This window comes from Camellia sinensis, chromosome 15, assembly GCF_055761805.1.
Source record: "Camellia sinensis isolate YWXY chromosome 15, ASM5576180v1, whole genome shotgun sequence".
In the NCBI taxonomy this organism is placed as follows: Eukaryota; Viridiplantae; Streptophyta; class Magnoliopsida; order Ericales; family Theaceae; genus Camellia; species Camellia sinensis.
In genome coordinates this window covers 67,153,930-67,171,630 of record NC_138975.1, presented here as the reverse complement: position 1 = coordinate 67,171,630, position 17,701 = coordinate 67,153,930, and the positions used below count along the sequence as shown (strand labels likewise).

The following is a 17,701-nucleotide window of genomic DNA, read 5'->3' as shown; positions in this document are numbered from 1 at the left end:
CAGTTTTATTTGTTTTTTTGGGTGAATAGTTTTATGTTTATGTTCTTTTTATTTAGTTTAGTTGTTAAGGGTAGTTTAGTCTTATTATCTATAATTAGGCTTTCAGGGTTTCATTAAGTGGGTGTTTGGAAAGTTGTTATTTTAGTAGGTTTTTTTAGTTTTTGATTATATTAGGAGGTTAAAATTTTTGTGTTTAGGAAGATAGTTGTGTTTTTTTGTAGTTGGATGTGATGTTTATGAGAGAAAAAGCGAAGTGATTGTGGATTTTATGTGACATTTTGTCTAGATTTGTTTTTTTTTGGTTTTTTTAACCAATTTTGTCTTTTAGTGTTTTTTTAGCAAAGGAAAAAAAAAAAAAACACTTCCCAAACACCCCCCTAAGAGTAATTTAGTCTTATTATCTGTAATTAGGCTTTTAGGGTCTTGGTTGCCTTATTATTTATATTGTACTTTTGTCTTTAGTGATGAATAAACAATACATACTTTTGCTCACCTTTTTGTGATATAAACAACTCCTAAAACCTGAGGGAAGCATCCGAGTTTTCAACCCTACACGTTTCATTGCGTTTTCTTCGGTTTGACTTAACAAACCAGTGGTTAGTCCCCCTTTTCTCTTTTATTTATTATTTTTGATCATGTTCTATCTCTTTGATAATGCTTAGGGTAGTATTCATGCACATGTCATCATATAGCTTAGATTTTACTGTTATTTTGTCGATTTCCTTACTTATTTCATGTTAAATCATTAGTTTAGGTTGCATATCATACATATCATGCATATAGGCCTGGTTAGTTGCTATTTATACATGTTTATCACTGTGTTTTATTATTCTTGGTTGATTTACTTGTTTAAACCATTGAGTTTACTGCATATATGTCATATTTAGTGGATTCTAGGTCTTTAAGGTTTCATATTATGTATGTTTGCATTAGTTGTTATAGCATCTAGGATCATGCATTTAGATGGCTGTTCTTCTTTTTCTTCCATGTTCTTGAGTATGTGTGCATGTTCTTCATCCTTAGCATATTACCATGATTTATTTACCATATGTTACATATTCGATATGATTGCGTAGTTGGAAGAGTTGCTTGCTATACGTGGTGTATTTGAGATATGTTCATGCTTGGAGGTCGTATCCTTCTAATTGGGATACTTGCTACTGTTATTTTCAGAAAATCTTCACTTTCAAAAAAACTTTCTATTTTGCGGGCGGACTCTCTTAATTGGAGATTGATCAAATCCTTATACAAATATGCAAGTATTCAAGTTAAAATGATGTGGTCTGTATTGTGTGTATCACATAGATGGTAGGTTTGGTTTAAAGGAATAAGTGAAATTAATGAGTATGTGAAAGCAAATTGTTAGAATATAATATGTAAAGTGCTGCTTTAATAATTAGGTTAGTATAATAATTAGTATGCTTTAATCATTCTGTTTTCTCTTTTGGCTTGTAAGCTTGTAACTCCTCTATATAAAGGAGCTAACCTATAACATTCAATACATCTATCAATACACAATTTATTCTTTCCTTTTATCTATACATGTTATACATTAAATCTTTCATGGTATCAGAGCTATAAGATTTAGACCTATATTTCTTTCTCACCGGTGGGCAGTCGGCCGGCAACCTTGCCTTCACTGCCTGCTGGAGTTTTCTACACATACCTTCACTCCGCTGCATCTTCAACTCTCTCTCTAATTAATTCTTCCAAATCCTGTTTCCCTGAAGCTCGGGAATTGCTTCAGTATTTGAGTTATTAGCTCCGTCTTCCAACTTGTCACCAGTTTCAGGATTCCCATTTGGCTTTGCCATTACTGAACCACTAGCAAGAGCCCCATCCATGTTCTCCAAAACAACACCTACTCCAAGGACATGAAACTCCATTTCCATGGCTCATGCCATTTTCCGAAACAGATTATCTACTTTCAAGTGGTCGGCCTACGAGTGCTCCATCTGCCACAAGTCTTTCCTTACTAGCCAAGTCCTCGGCGGCCACAAGCGCCGCCACAAGTCTTTCCCCACAAGCGCCGCCACCACCACCGCCAACGGTGGAGCCGGTAGCGGTGCACCTCATCGGGGGAGGACAGACGGAGCACTCACACACACAGATGCACACACGGGTTTAGGGAGAGGGAGAAGAAACCATTAAGAGACACCCATGCACACCTACACACGGACATGCACTAGCTCTCTCTCTCTCTTCTCTCTCTCTAACACAAACCCAGCACCCACACTGATACACACTCACGGCACACACACACCCATCACTGCCATACACCCAGCAGCTCACATACACACCCATCACCTCTCCCTCTCGGCATACACACACATATGCATGGCAGCTCTCTCCCTCTCGGCAACTCTCTCTTCTTCCTCTCTCTGGCATGAGCTCTCTCGGAGATGAATAGCCACAAAACACAGACCTCTCTCTCTCTCTCGGGGGCAAAACCCAGCTTGCTCACAGCCCATGGCTGCCACTCCAGGCGCCGTCGTTGTCACCGGCGACCAACACCACCTACAGCCTCATCTCCGAAGCTCTCTCTCTACTCCACAACCGAGCCACCATTACAGCTTTCATGTTCTTCTTAGGCCGAACCTTCAACCAATCCAACACCCCAAACCGTGGTCCCTCTCTCTCTCTGATACATATATTCTCTCTCTCTTCATCCAACCCACCAACTTAAGCCGCTTTTTGTCCCCCCACCATAATTGTTTCCACCACCCACCTTTCTTTTTATTTTCTTTTTATATATATATATATATATATATTTGTTTTATTCTCACCAACACGGATACCAATCTTCCTTTCTTTTCTTTTTTTTTAATCACCCCCATCCACCGCCTAAACTTTATTTTTTTTTATTATAAAGCTTAATTGGTACTCTCGGCTGTTCCCCACTCCCTCCTTTATTATTTTTATTGCTCATTATATATTCATCATCACCATACTTATCCTTTCATCACCGTCACCATATATATATATATATTTTTATTCGATTCCCTTACTTTTCACACCAAAAAAAAAAAATCCATTCACCCCAACTCGGTTTTCATTCCACACACTTGTCATTTCTTCATGCGGATCACCCCCGATCACAATTTTACACCCAAAAAAAAAAAAAAAAAAAAAAAAAACAACAACAACAACAACAACCAATACCACAACCACCACATCCACAGGCGGAATTTTTCTTCTCTACTCGGCCGCCGGTCTCTTCTTCTTGCCTCCGTCCTGGGCGGCCCTTGCCGGTGCTGCCTCCGTGTTTCCCACTCCACTGGGCACGATCACTACTCCCTGCTCCTCCCCTGCAGCATATGGCGGCCCTCCAAATCGGAATATCACGGTGGCCTTCCGCTTCAGCTCCTTGTTTTCTGCCTTTAGCACACTTATCTCTGCTCGCGCATCCTTATACATGCGCTGGAGCAGAGCCAGTTAGGCGTTTAACTGCTGCACCTCATTTGTCCTACTCTGCAACCGGTGCGACAAGTTTGTGACCGCAGTCATGGTTTCCACGCATGACTTCAAAGTATACTGATTGGCCTCAATATCAGTTTGCACCGCCATTTTTTGCTCCACAGACCGCATCGGAAAGTTCAACGGAGCAAAACCAGAGGTGTTTGGTTGAAGTTCACTGGCCACCGCACTGGTTATCTCTCTTGTTGACTCGTTGAGGTCGGGAAAGAGAGTGAGTAGACCACGGGACGAAGAGGCCATATTATGGGTAGCTGAACGGGAAGAAGAGGCCATTGTTCAGATGTTTCAGAATGAAAATATTCAGCGGTTTCAGACTGGTTTGCACAGCCTCCGCCTCAACCTTGGTTTAAATAGCCAGGGCCGATCCGCGCATCGCGCGCCACTTGACGCCAGACGACAAAACGGGCGCGCAAGCCAAGGTACTCACGCGCCTCGCCATCATGTCCGGCACACCTTTTTATGGGTTGGGCACGCCTTTTGATGGCACGCCTTTTGAAAGATTGGGCACACCTTTTGAGGGCTCGATATATCTATCTACATGTATATCTTTTGGGCAGCCTATCTACACACTCATACAGTGTCTTCTACAACGGTCAGCTTTATCACTCCCTTTGTTTCAACCTCAAATAGGTTTCTATCTTCACACCTATTTGAGTTTGAGGGGGGTTATACATATATCATGTATCATGGTGAGCATGGTTACACACCATGGGAACCACCCAAGCCACCCCATGGCGCACTCCCTAAGTCGCCCCCTTGGTGCACCACCACTAGCTTCTACAACGGTCCGATATGACCCCATAAACTGTCCCGACATTGATTCCGGTCAGCTTCTACAACGGTCCGACATGACCCCATAAACTGTCTTCTACAACAACGGTCTGACACGACCACACAGTGTCTGCTACATCGGTCCGGCATGACCTCGTAAACTGTCCTGCTACATCGGTCCGGCATGACCTCGTAAACTGTCCTGCTACAACGGTCCGACATGACCCCATAAAATGTCTCCTACAACGGTCTGACACAACCATACCGTGTCTCCTATCCTGTTTTATTTTATTTATCAGTTTATTTTCCTGTTTTGTTCCTCTCTCCGAACTCAAGTTGGTTGGTTCCTATCCTCCTTGAGTTTGAGGGGGGCTGTTAGAATATAATATGTAAAGTGCTGCTTTAATAATTAGGTTAGTATAATAATTAGTATGCTTTAATCATTCTGTTTTCTCTTTTGGCTTGTAAGCTTGTAACTCCTCTATATAAAGGAGCTAACCCATAACATTCAATACATCTATCAATACACAATTTATTCTTTCCTTTTATCTATACATGTTATACATTAAATCTTTCACAAATAATGAAATAAATCTCATTAAGAAGAATTAGTGGAGGCCAATTAATTGATTGGGCGAAAGGAGGTGTTCACTTTAATGATCTTCCCCTTTCGTACCTAAACTTCCAAAGATTTTTGAATGTGATAGATCAGTGGCCTAAACTAACACGGAGTTAGGGTTTCCAAGTTTTCCGTAAAAATTAATTGGCGACTCCTATCTTTGAGAATCGATCTCTGTTTGTCAATTTGTAAGCTAAATCGATTTGTGGGAATATTATGGTATATTGCCAATTTAGACCTCAATGATTCACATATTTTCAATAGTCAAATCCGATTGTGGGTGCACCAAAAGGCGTGGTATCCACGCCGTGATATCTTAAAAACTTAAGAAACGAATTGTTCAAGGAGAACCGGTTCCAGTAAATTATGCAAGTTGAGAATCAAGATGAATTTTCTGCATTTAATGCCAAACATTAATGGGCTCAATTATGAGAGAAACTAATACCAATCAATAATAATGTGGTTTGTTTTTGGTTTATTGTTTTGGGAACACGAGCAGGTAAATGCTGGCTTCAAGTTTGCTCCCGCTTAATTTATCTGGAAAATATTTTCAGCTAAATAACTGAGAGATGAGGGAAGTTTCCACACCCTCGTGCTTATGCAACATCTTTAGCAACATGTCCATCTCCATGCATCTCAAACATGCTACTTTCCGTAGAATTGTGCATACACACCCGTAGTCCGATAGACAACAATCAAACTCCACATGATTGCATGAGTGCAAAGTCTTGACATAATACAACAAGTGAGCGAGTAAAATTTTACTGGTACAAGAGAGTGATTCATTCTCCATATGAGGTACTGTGATAGGTTCCAAAACTTGCTGCTTGAGAGAAGCTTGTTTCTTTGCTTCATAGTTGTAAGCAAAGTTTTGAAAAGCGTTCTTAAGGTGTGCATTGAGGTGAGGCGTGAAGAAAACGCACCTGTGGGTGGATTTTTAGGTGCAGAACCAGCTATGCGTAAGCCTCAACCTAAGAGGCATTCGCATCAGGCACATCTTTTGTGCTTTTCACACATCAATGAGTGAGGCGTATGACTTCGAATAAGAAGATATACATACCGTATATGCAGAATTGCAAAAGATCAACCTTCTTTGAAGTCCAAACGACTTCAGCTTGACTTCAAGAACAACAGTTTAGGGTTTTCATGCTTGATCGCTGTCTCGCCATTCTCTCTCTCTCTCTCTCTCTCTCTCTCTCTCGTTTTCTACTGTTGGTCTGTCTCTCTCTATTTTTGGCTGAATGACCTTTGGTTGGACTCTTTGTATTATCACATAGTAGGTCTCTTCCTCCCTCTTCTTTCTCTGTTTTTTTGGCTGAATGATCTTTGGTTGGACACTTGTATTTGTTGCATAATAGGTCTCTTCCTCTTTCTTCTTTCTTTTTATTTATTTTTTTGTTGAATGACCTTTGGTTGGACTCTTTGTATTTATTACATAATAAATCTCTTCTTTCTTTTCTTTTTTATTAATGTTATTGTCTTGCTTATTGGCTGATTTATTAATTCATTTTATTTTTAGGCATAAAATGGTTTTTGTGAATTCTATTTTCTATTTCTTATTTTTTATACTCTTTTTATGCTATATTTATTTAATTTTATAATTAAAAAAATCAAAATTCAAAGGGTTTACCCCTCAACGCCTCGAGGGTAAGCCTTGCCTCATCAAGAGTAAAACGCATCGCCTTGCACTTTCACCTTCAAAAAACATTGGTTGTAAGGGGTGGTCAAGCGAGGAAGCTTTAAAATCTCACCGGAGGAGTCAATCTCCAAGATTGCTTCAGTAGGTCAAGCATGACCGTGCTTCTAGAAATCACAATCCCTCAATTTTGGTGCTAAGTAAAGGAGCCAACAGTCATCCTTATGTTGTACAAGCAAGCACGACAAAGTGTCGATGATTAGCTAGCAATCAAAGGTTCTGTCCCACTGTTATGAGGGACTTCCAGATCTGTGAGAACATGGTTAGATTAGAATGGTGAGGACAAATGAAGGCTGAGCTCGGATAATTTGAACCACTTGGTTCACTAAAGGGTGCACTGAGCTCTAGATCGACGAGTGTCTTCACATTTCTCCCTGAAGATTGAAGCACTGGAACCCTCAGAAGTTCTCGCACCCCAATTGTACAATCTATGATTGGTTGATGGACAGCATCACCCATGTTAGCTACTATTGTCAAGTGATGTCACTCTAAGAATAGGAATGACGCCTTGATGTGCAAAAGGTTAGGCTTATGTTGGTTCGATTGTTTGGAGATTGGATCAATATTTGATTGGAAGCAACTCTCTGAAACCTATTTGGCCTGTTTCATCACCAACAATAAGATCCCGAAGGAGGTGGATGGATGCTCTTCTCAACTTAAAGGGAAATAATGGATTGCTAAAGGACTATTCTTGCTAATATTTGGAGACATACAATGATATCGACACCAGTACCTGCAACAAGCAATCAGCCATTGTGTCAGTCAAACATGACTTGCTTTCGAAACACTCAGGATGGTTTACAAGGAGCCCCATAGCGGATGGGGAGGAGAGCATAGGGAAACCAAGGCCAAATTGTAAACGTAGTCTTCAAGGAATCGATCTACAAACTCCTAAACAAAATCAAGGATGAGCCCTTCTTCTTTTGGCCACTCAAGATGATAGGGGACCTAAGTGGAACCAAAAGTTGAGGTGTTCTTACCACAAGGACTGATGGCACATGATGCATAATTGCAAGGCCTTCAAACAACACCTGGAAGATTTGATGGCAGTTGGGCATCGTTAGGACTATGTCGATGCCGAGAAGGCCCTTCCAAAATTGTCATCAATATGATCCATGGAATGGTGGATCCCGATCATGAGAACACCCTCCAGGGGGAGATATAGAAAGTCATTCATCTCCAGGAAGTCATGTTAATCAAGCAGGTGGCTAAGAGGATGAAAACCAAGCCCTTAGTTGCCAGTTTGATGTAGCTTTTACAGACAGAGATTTGGAGGGAATCCAACACCCTTGCACAGTTGCACTGATGCCCTTATTGTCACCATTGGAATATGGAAGAAAAATGACATGAAGAGGATTCTTGTGTATCAAGGTAGCTCAACTGAAATCATGTACTTCAAATTGTTCAAAAAACTCAGTCTTGAGTAAGCAAGACTTGAAGTCGGTCATCACTCTGTTCGGATTTAATTCACAACCGAAGTGGCCTTCGGGTAAATTAACTTTGCCCATACAAGTTGAATTAGTAACCTTGGATGCTGAAGTTTTGGTGAACATTCAAACACCCCCCCCCCCCCCCCCCCCCCCCCCAAATGCGTGCACATATAATCTGATTTTGGTAAGACCATGTTAGTACCTTTTGCCTTACAACTAACCTAGATGCTCTAGCCTCATGGCTGGTGTAGGATTTTGGTAAGACCATGTCTCCATCAGATGAAGGCAGTGCCAAGGTTTGCTATAATTCTTCACATAAGTTATTTATATAAAAAAAAAAAATTCTTCGCATAAGTACCTTTTGCCTTACAACTAACCTAAATGCTCAACCTCATGGCTAGAGCAGGGTCATTGAATGGATTAGCTCATTGGATTTTATGTACAAGAAGTTGAACTCTTTCATGGAAAACAGTGCGTAGGAGATTGGTGGATAATCAAGCGGAAAAAGCCTCAAGGATAAAACACTTGGAGGTCATTTGTTTAAATGCTTGGCTATTTGTAAAAAAAATATTTACTTTTAATTTGGAATAATGCAAAAATTAGGTTATTGGTTTAGCCATTGTTTGGGAAGTGGGTTTGGGTGAATTTGGGGCTAAAATAGCCACAAAAAACAAAATAGGCTTTTTAGCCCCAATAAGACAAAACATCACATCTAACCCATAATCATTACATTCTTTTTTTCACAAAAAAAATCAAAAAACCCAAAGTCCTTTCCAAACCAGGCTTTTTAGCCCTAGGCTAAAAGGCCAAAAAGCCAACCCACTTCCCAAATCAAGCCTTAGCTAAGATCCAACTTGCAATTCACATTTAATGTCAAAAGTAAGATATATCCTAAGAAACACGGACACTTCTACGAAGGAAGCACACGACGCCCGTGTCGAACATTGACTCTTCGGATACTCCTAAATATGTGTCTGACACTTCTTCAACGTATCTTAATTAAAAAAATCAAATTTATAATATCGAACATTTATCAACACATCAGTGACACTTCTTGAACCCTCTGGACATGTCCTATGTAATAACAATATTCTGCATTCTTCTATGCACTTTGAATATGATTTGAAGCATTAATAAAATGAATATATCATGTATTGTAATGTTCTATATGTAAGAATGGAATTGTCACGTAAATGGTATCTTAGTATATTTAAGTTATGGAGTATATAGCTTTTAATGTAATTAGTGTTATTTTACATATTTTTTATTATCTTTGAATAAATTACTCATATATATTATATATGACATAATAATTTTGTAAAAATATAAATTTTTAACGTGTCTCAAGTATGTTGTATCCTGCATTATTTGAAAGTCCAAGTGTCGGCACATCAGTGTTGTGTTACGGGTTCGTGTCTACGCTAGTTAGGTAATAAGCCAAAATTCAATGTCATCATATTAAATTACTATCAAACCAAATTTAAAAAAAAAAAAAAAAAAAAAGGGTCTAATGAAATTGACTTCACCTCTGCATAGAAGAAAACATTATTCCGGCTGAGGTATGGCTTATTCTAGGTACGTCTGGGATGCAACAAAACTTAAGGAGAAAAAATTTAAGTACGTATTTTGTGTACCCATGTTTCGTTTACGTATGTAGAATTACCATGCAAAGTACGAGTACTTGGTACGGGTATGGTGTGTTTGTCAAAGTACCCATGCTTCACAAGGTAAAGACTAATTAACCATAATAAATTTCACTTGTTGGACAAATAGCTTCTGTGCCTCCTACCTATCAAATTTTGGATTATATACAGCTTTGTATTGAGCCCACCGAGTCCAGTCCCTAGGTATCTGGCATGTATACACTTTTAATCCCTGTGTGAGAGGCTGTCTACTATAAAGAAGTAAAAACAAATGTCACTTTAGTGTTCTCCCCATCTTGGATGTTCAGGCCAGGGGGATGGCTTCATTTCTTACTAGCTTGTTGATGTTGGTGGGAGAGGATTGTGTGGACTGTAGAATGTTTGTCTGTAATGCTTTCAATATATTCTTGGTTTTTTATTTTGTGAAAATACGCTTAACTGTTCATTTTTACATCTCTGTCATAATAACACAATTTATCTAAATAATTGTTCACCATTCATCAGAATTTTTGTCCAGATCTTAAGATATGGTAAACATTTCTAATTAATAAATATATATCTATAAAAAAATTATAACTGATAAATGGAAAATTTTCTGCTCCCATTTTAATGCATTAATCTTCAAGATTTAATCTTCTTGTGAAAAGGTTTATTGCTGAGAAAAATTGGTGACTTTTAGGCCTTAGATATGCTTGTGTTGTGCCTACTATTCTAGAACCATGTTTTCCATAACTAGTTGATTAAGCTAACACCATCTAATTTTTGTCTTATGATAGGCAAAAGAATATGCCCGTTCAACAAGAAACCGTTCAATATCCACTGCAAGCCAAGCTGAAATTGGGAAGAAGTTGGAAGAGTGAGCTTCTGCGTTAAAACAGGTCCTACTGCGATTGCAGATTCAGATTATGAATTTACCGTTTGTAGGATTTGCATTTTGTCATTGCATTTTGTTGCAATGGCAGGACTCTATGTGGGTGCTAATGTATGGTTTAAATCATTAACTTGCTTTGTGCCATTGGGCAGGTGCAGTGCTACCATCTGGGCTGTGTAGCTGTTTTCATTTATTTGATTTTATTCAAAGTTATTGCATGCATTTGGATTTTTTGGTTCCCCATAGTGGTATGATTTTATTTTACTTTCTATAAAAAAGAGGAATTTCCTTTTGGAGAAACTGAGCTTTTATTAGGAACCTTTGTAAAGATCTTGCTCTTATGGCATGTAGTATCAAAATTTCTGTAGAAAATTTACTGATATCTGTTTCTTGTATTATAGGAGCGTGCAAACAAAAACAAGTATCTCAAGCTTCTCATAGATCAGCTACGGGATCTTATTGCTGATATATCAATGTGGCAAAGTCCTTGTTCTATCTGAAGTTCACCGTAGTAGATATACTTGCTCTTTCTGGAATTCTTGAACTTGAGACTAATTGAGTTTGACAATCTTTGAGGTGATTATACTTGAATCTCTACATTGTTGGTTCAGTGAAGCTGCAAATTTGTTCATCGAAGCTGTTCTTAGATTGATCAGATGTGGGTGACTAGGTTCTACGAGACAAACCATCCACTGGTTGCAGAAATGCTATGAAACAAATGGTGCATCGTTAAGGTTCTTGATGTGTTAAACACTACAGATGAAGTTATTGATCAAACAAATCATCAATATTATGGGTGATTTTTGCGGTCATTTAAATGATTGAATCTGTTGTTTCGGTAAATGTACATGTTGACATCAATTAGAAGTCAATAAATACACTTTCTTGTGGTCAATTTCGTGGTACTTTCATTTCTCCTTTATTGTTATGGTGGCTTTGAGGTATGGCTTATGGATCATATTCTTAGGAACATTATTAGTTCATTGACGCAATTATGAACTTTGTGTGGTCCTGTAATCTGGCAATCTCTCTCTCTCTCTCTCTCTCTCTAGCACAAACATGGGCGCACACAATGTTAAAAAAGTGTCAGACCTTTAAAGCCCAGAGAGTTATTAATGAGAGTCCATGTTTCAGTCTAGATATAGATAATGGTGTCATTTTCTCGCCCTTTCAGAGTTATGGACCAAGGACAAAATTAACTTATTCCTTTAATTTTTTTTATTTCTGTTTATATGTTTGTCCATCGAGCAGCATTATATTGTAATTGTTTGCTGCATTCTATTTAACATCCATGATTACCACGTGAGTTTCTTTGGCCGTTACTGACAAATTAACTAATGTTTCTGTGAGGGCATGTGCAGTTGGATTCTATTGGAACTTACTTGATTCAAAGTTGTTCCCAACTAGATGACAATTGGGTAAAGCTTTTTAACAGTTCTCTGTCACTTGTGTCTGATCTTGTAAAGCCCTGGTTGTGTGGTGGTGAGATAGTAGTGGCGGTGGTGATGGTAGAGATGGAGATGTGTTCTAGGTCTACCCTACAGCCCATGAGATGAGACTCATTTGCGATTTACATGTCATAAAGCGTTGTCACAAGAACTCAGGCAAATGAGGAACTGTCTACATAACCATTGATTCTGAACACCAACCAAGATTAACAACAGTTACAGCTCAATATCTCTCAATTGCTGCAAAGGTAATTATTTACGAAAGTCCATTGCCATCTTTCAAGATAAACAGAGGATTGATTATATGATGCAAGCACAGAAACTCGACTTTATAAAACATTTTTTAAAAACAGCTTTCAGAAGCGGGTTACTTCAAGCAAGCTGTTTTGGTTCAATGCTTGGAAAGGCCACAGAAGCAACCAACCAAATGACTTTTGACTAGCTTTCTTTTTATGGGTTCGCTAACTAAGAACAGACATTCCTAAAGTGTATATCAACTAGAAACGTTGAGACAAGAAGAACAAAATGGGTGGTAGGATGATTTCGATTAGTTGTGGGGTGGAGATCTGGTGGTGAGGGAGGACCTCATGTCGACAATGGCAGATTGGTCTGCACCCAACTTGATGGCCTCTTTGCTTGCCCTTATAAACCTCGACACAGCACCCCTTACATACTCATGAGCTTCCTTGACATTCAATTTCTTGCTCATCTCATCTGGAAAACTGCTCAGAAAGTGGTCGCCATTAAGAACAGCAGCCAGTTGGACTACCTCGCTCTGAAACTCGGACAACCCCCTATTTTCATCTGCTTCTGTTCTTCTCAATGGAGCCACATCTGGCAGGACCTCTGTTACCAATACAACATAATCCATAAATATACAAATATATATTTCTTGTATGAGCTTATAGTTACAAGCTGTAAAAGTAGAGCAGCATATAATTGTGGTGAGTTCTTTAATTTTTTGAGGCAGCAGGTTCTGAATATGATTGGTTTTTTCACCATAATCCTTTTATGGATCTCCCAAACACTCTGATAAATTCTAGCAGATCAGTGTCAATAAATTGTAATCTATTCAAAAGCCGTGATCAATCCTAGATTTGATTTGCACAACTCTTTCATAAAACCATGATGACAGCCTATGTTACTCTCTATGCTTTCTGTTTTCTGGTGTAGTTCAAATGACCCATGCTACTTCACTGTCTTCCTTTTCCCATTTATCTTAGATTTTGTATGCTTCTTGCCTGACTTGCATTTATATTTTTCCAATCAAAATATGTTCCAAGGTAGCCTTAGCAGCAAATAATTTCAATTGTGTAGTGATTTTTAAAAACAAATACCTGGGCAATCAGTTCTGGGAGAGGCTAATTCTCCAACAACCTGCTCGAACGTGCCAGCCCAAGCATCTCTGTGAGTCAAGAAGTTAGAGGACAGGTTGAACATTTTCTTTATCGTCGCAGGGATCGAAGAATGCTCGTATTCTGAATTCGGAGCAGGTCCTTTTGGGCTGCTTATGACTGCATGGAGAACAGGGAATAAACAAAGATTGCTAAGATTACTCTTGATATTGATGAAGATTGGTAAGATTACTTCACTTATTATTTTCTATTTTTTAGTTAAATTTTCCCCTTATGAATGTCAATATTTAACCAGTTTCTAATATGATATATGAAGGGCAGTGCATAAATTACCAGTTCCTTTCTTGATCCAAGGAGAGACCATAATTGTTGGGACACGAACTCCGAGCCGATCGAACTTAAAGAAATATGGAGCAGGCCCAGTGTTCCCATCTGGATTGGGAACATTTTCATAAGGTGTTTGCACATGGTCATAGAACCCACCATGCTCATCATAAGTAATAACCAACAGTGTCTCATTCCACTGAGGACTAGCTCTCAGTGTCTCATAAACCTCCTTCACTAGCTGCTGCCCATTAGCAACATCATGTGATGGATGATCATCATTTGCAGGCAGTCCCTTTATGTCAAAGTATCTCGGCTCGATCACCGACAAGTTAGGTAACTTACCATCTCTAGCATCTTTCTTGAACTTCAAACCATACAGATGGAACTTGCATATGTACTTCAATTTCCTCAAATTTCTATAGAAAAACGTTGTGGGTATGTTTTGAAAGTATATACCAAAATTGAACCCATTGTCATGAAGTGAATCAAATATGGTTTGTTGTGGGTACCCTGTAGCTAATTGTTTCTTGACATGGCTTGTTGAGCCATGAGAGGTTGCTGAGTACACAAATAGCCTATTGGGTTGGGTTGGACCCGGAATTGAACAGAACCATCTATCAAAAACAGCAAATTCTTGAACCAAAGCTGCGAAAACCGGCACATTTTGGGGTTTAAAGCCTTTCATTACAGTTTCAGTGAGGTTCTGAGACATGGAAAGAGCTTGTTCTACAAAGCCAGTCATTGAAGGGATGGGACCAGACCCAAATACCTGTTGTTCAACAGCTTCAAATGAGTGACCCGGATCCGGATCCACAAACTCAGCATCATCTTTGAAACAGATGGATTGAGTTTGAGGGTGGTCTTGGTCTTTGGTTGAAACTGGGTTGCATTCTTTACCTGTGACACCATCGATTGATGGGTTGATAGAGTTCTTCATCCACCCAATCATGTGATCAAAAGATCTGTTCTCCAAAACCAACACAACAATGGTTTTGATGGGTTGCTGCTGCTGCTGTGCAATTGCATACCCATGATTGTTGTGCTGGGAAACTGTAGAAAGGGTGAGAAAGAGCAAGAAAATGGAGGAAAATGGAGGTGCTCTGGCCTTCAACCTTCCCATTTCTTGATTTTCTTGGTGAGATGTTTGTCAAGCTTCTGCTTTTTAGCTCTCCCTTTGGCCTTTTGGTAGTGGAGCAAGCAATGTGGAAATTAAATATGACTACTTTTGTGTGGAGCAGAGTTGATTAGGTACCTTAAAGTGTGTGCATATACACACATATAGAGATATATAGATGTATGTGTATGTATACCTGAATCTGTTAAAAGAGCAAAATTGGTGTTTGAATGAAGATATTTTTCATTTATGATTTACTGGGTACAGAATGGAGAGAGAGTAAAGATGTGAGGGAGGGAAGAGACGAAGGTTCTGGTTCTATCACTATCATGTGTGTTCACTGTGAGAAATAAAGATAGGAAGCAATATTAAAAATAGTGATACTGTTAAATCTTTATAATTTTGAATGGTTAATTTGCAATAAAGGTGGCCAACTAGCCTTGTCTTTAGCAAATTCTGTTTTCCTAGGAAATGATTGCATGTTGCAAGGTACCACCATTATAATTAACCTCAAATATATATAATTTTTAATTTTTTATCACAAAGTACGGGACTTAATACAATATAGAAAAATGACTTAGACCTTTAGTGGGGGTGACCCCCACCACCCCCATTGATTTTTGATTGACTGAATTTTTTTTTTTTTTTTTTGGGTCTTCCTCTCATTGTCCTTCACGTGTATGTAAGGGTGTTGGGGGTCACCCCCACTGGGTTCTAGAGCACTGTTGTACATTATATATCTAGTAATAAGTCATTTAGGCCTAGTTTGGGAAGATTAAAAAAAGACAAAAAGTCACTATCTTATTTCAGTCACATACATCACTTCAAACCCAACCCAAACCCAACCCATATTTCATAAAAAGTCAAAAAGTACACTTATTTAGTCTTTTCAAACTAGGCCTTAATAAAGTACATTTTCACATAAGAAGAATAACAAACCTCCATGAAGAGTGAAAGCTTTTATACAAAGAGATATTATTAAAACAAAATAAATAAATAAATAAATAAAAACAAAAACAATAAATGCCACCAAATAATTTAACCTATAACTATGCCGTAATTTTCCCCTTTACGTTACAAAATAAATTATTTTAAATGAGGTATAATCTATTATGTATAAAAACGTATTTAGCAGGGTAATTTAAAATGTTTGACGGAAAGGGATTGGTGATCAGTAAACATTATACCAAGATTGTTTCTTTTATCTTGACAGTGAGTAAAGTTATTTTTTTTTCTTTAATATCAAAAGTAAAGCTTTTACTTTTAAAAAGAAAAGATTGCACTAATTTACTTGATTAATCAACCAATGACAACTCTATGAAATGAACCGTCATTAAGATTAAAAAAAATGTCAAAATGGTAGAATTTCAATTAACGTTTTTGGACCTACATATTTTTATACTTTTCTAACACATTTTAATATAATTTTTTTTATACATACATCCATATTAATGATGGTCATTAATATTTTTTCCCCTATTGTTTAGCATATGATCATATGGGGTGCCTTGAAAGATTATAGCATATACTATTTCCATTCAAATTGTTTGTCTGACATGAAAAATGAAAACTTAAATATATACTGTATTCACGTAGTAAAATTTGCTTTTAAAAAATTACTAATTAAAATATCTCTTTAAGCACTTATAATTTGTGATTTTTCAATAAAAAATTATACATAATTATTTTTAGATCTTCGTTTTTCGTCGAATAAGCAATTTGAATTAGAGGGAGGAGTATTTCTTTTCAGGATTTCAATAACTAGATTTTCAGGTTATCCAACAGCACGGTCCAGTCCGATCTTGGACTGGACCAAAGCCACTGCCTTTAAGGAACATATAATACGCATAGAGGTTTAAAAAAAAAAAAAATACCTTTGATTTAGGGTTGGTTTAGAAAATAATTTTTTTGATTAAAATATAAGGTAAAAAAATTGAAGTGTTTTGAAATAACTTTTGATTTTTTACAAAAAAAAAAAGTGTAGAAAATAGATAATGAAAATAAATTTTTAACTTTTTTATATAATTTTTTGACTTTTTAATTAGGATAAATTATAGTTATTTCTCCTGATATTTCTGATATTTACAGGGACCTCCTTTAATATTTTGAAAATTACAATGGCCTCCTTATGCAAATACTTCTATTATGCTAATTTTTTCTTAGACACCATTAACTTTTGCAACAAAATGTCAAAAATACTCTCTATTTACTCTTTTCTGATCTGTTTTCCTTCCCCCAATCATTACGTATTGCCTCTGCCCACTTTGTAACTATCTTAGCTATTGCTCTCTGCCTGTAATTCAATTTCTAAAGTGAAATTATATATTTTTATGATAATGTTATGCCTTTTTATCAAAATATTACTTAATAATTTAGAATATGATATAATTTATTATGATTTAGTAACATTTTGATAAAAATAAAAAAATAAAATAAAAAAAAGAATGCTACCATCAAAACTATATCACAATTGTTATAACAAACAATATCTAATAATAAATTATCATAGCATTATCAGAAAATTAGATAACATTTATTACAAAAATTTGTAACATTTAAAAAAAAAATACATAATAAAATGGTGTATTTGTATATTGTCAGCTAAAGTAAGGGTGGTTAGTATAATTTTCAAAACTTCAGGAGAGTTCCCTATAATTATCAAAAACTTCAAAGGAGATTAGTATAATTTGCCCTTTTAATTATATTAGTGTGTCGTCAAATGATACCTTAATTATCGAGAGAGAAATGCATTATAGTATTCTTTCTCCCCAAAAAAGAGTAAATTATGCAAATGGCCCATGTAGTTTACACGATGTCTCAATTTGGTTCATGTTATTTTAATTTGCTCAATTTTATCGTTTAATTTAACAGATTGTGTCCTATTAATCCAATAAATAATAGCCGTTAGGTTTGGTGGATGGAAAGTCGTCACATGTTCAAACGATGTACT

The 17,701-nt window shown here is 37.3% G+C and overlaps 1 protein-coding gene and 1 long non-coding RNA gene across 2 annotated transcripts in view; one reads left to right on the top strand and one right to left on the bottom strand.

Moving 5' to 3' along the window:
- Positions 1-13,410, top strand: part of LOC114323295 (uncharacterized) — a 33,830-nt gene extending 20,420 nt beyond the window's left edge. The window contains exons 2-4 of the long non-coding RNA XR_014357311.1: positions 10,413-10,514; positions 10,909-12,203; positions 13,273-13,410. This is a non-coding gene — a long non-coding RNA (uncharacterized LOC114323295). The remainder of the gene's footprint in view (positions 1-10,412; positions 10,515-10,908; positions 12,204-13,272) is intronic.
- On the bottom strand, positions 12,117-15,138 carry NPC6 (non-specific phospholipase C6). Its single transcript, XM_028270865.2, has 3 exons — positions 13,644-15,138; positions 13,293-13,469; positions 12,117-12,801 (listed from the first exon to the last, which is right to left on the bottom strand). The coding sequence occupies exons 1-3, from the start codon at positions 14,755-14,757 to the stop codon at positions 12,503-12,505; spliced, it is 1,590 nt and encodes a 529-aa protein (XP_028126666.2). The 5' UTR covers positions 14,758-15,138; the 3' UTR covers positions 12,117-12,502.
- Positions 15,139-17,701: the final 2,563 nt, after the last annotated feature.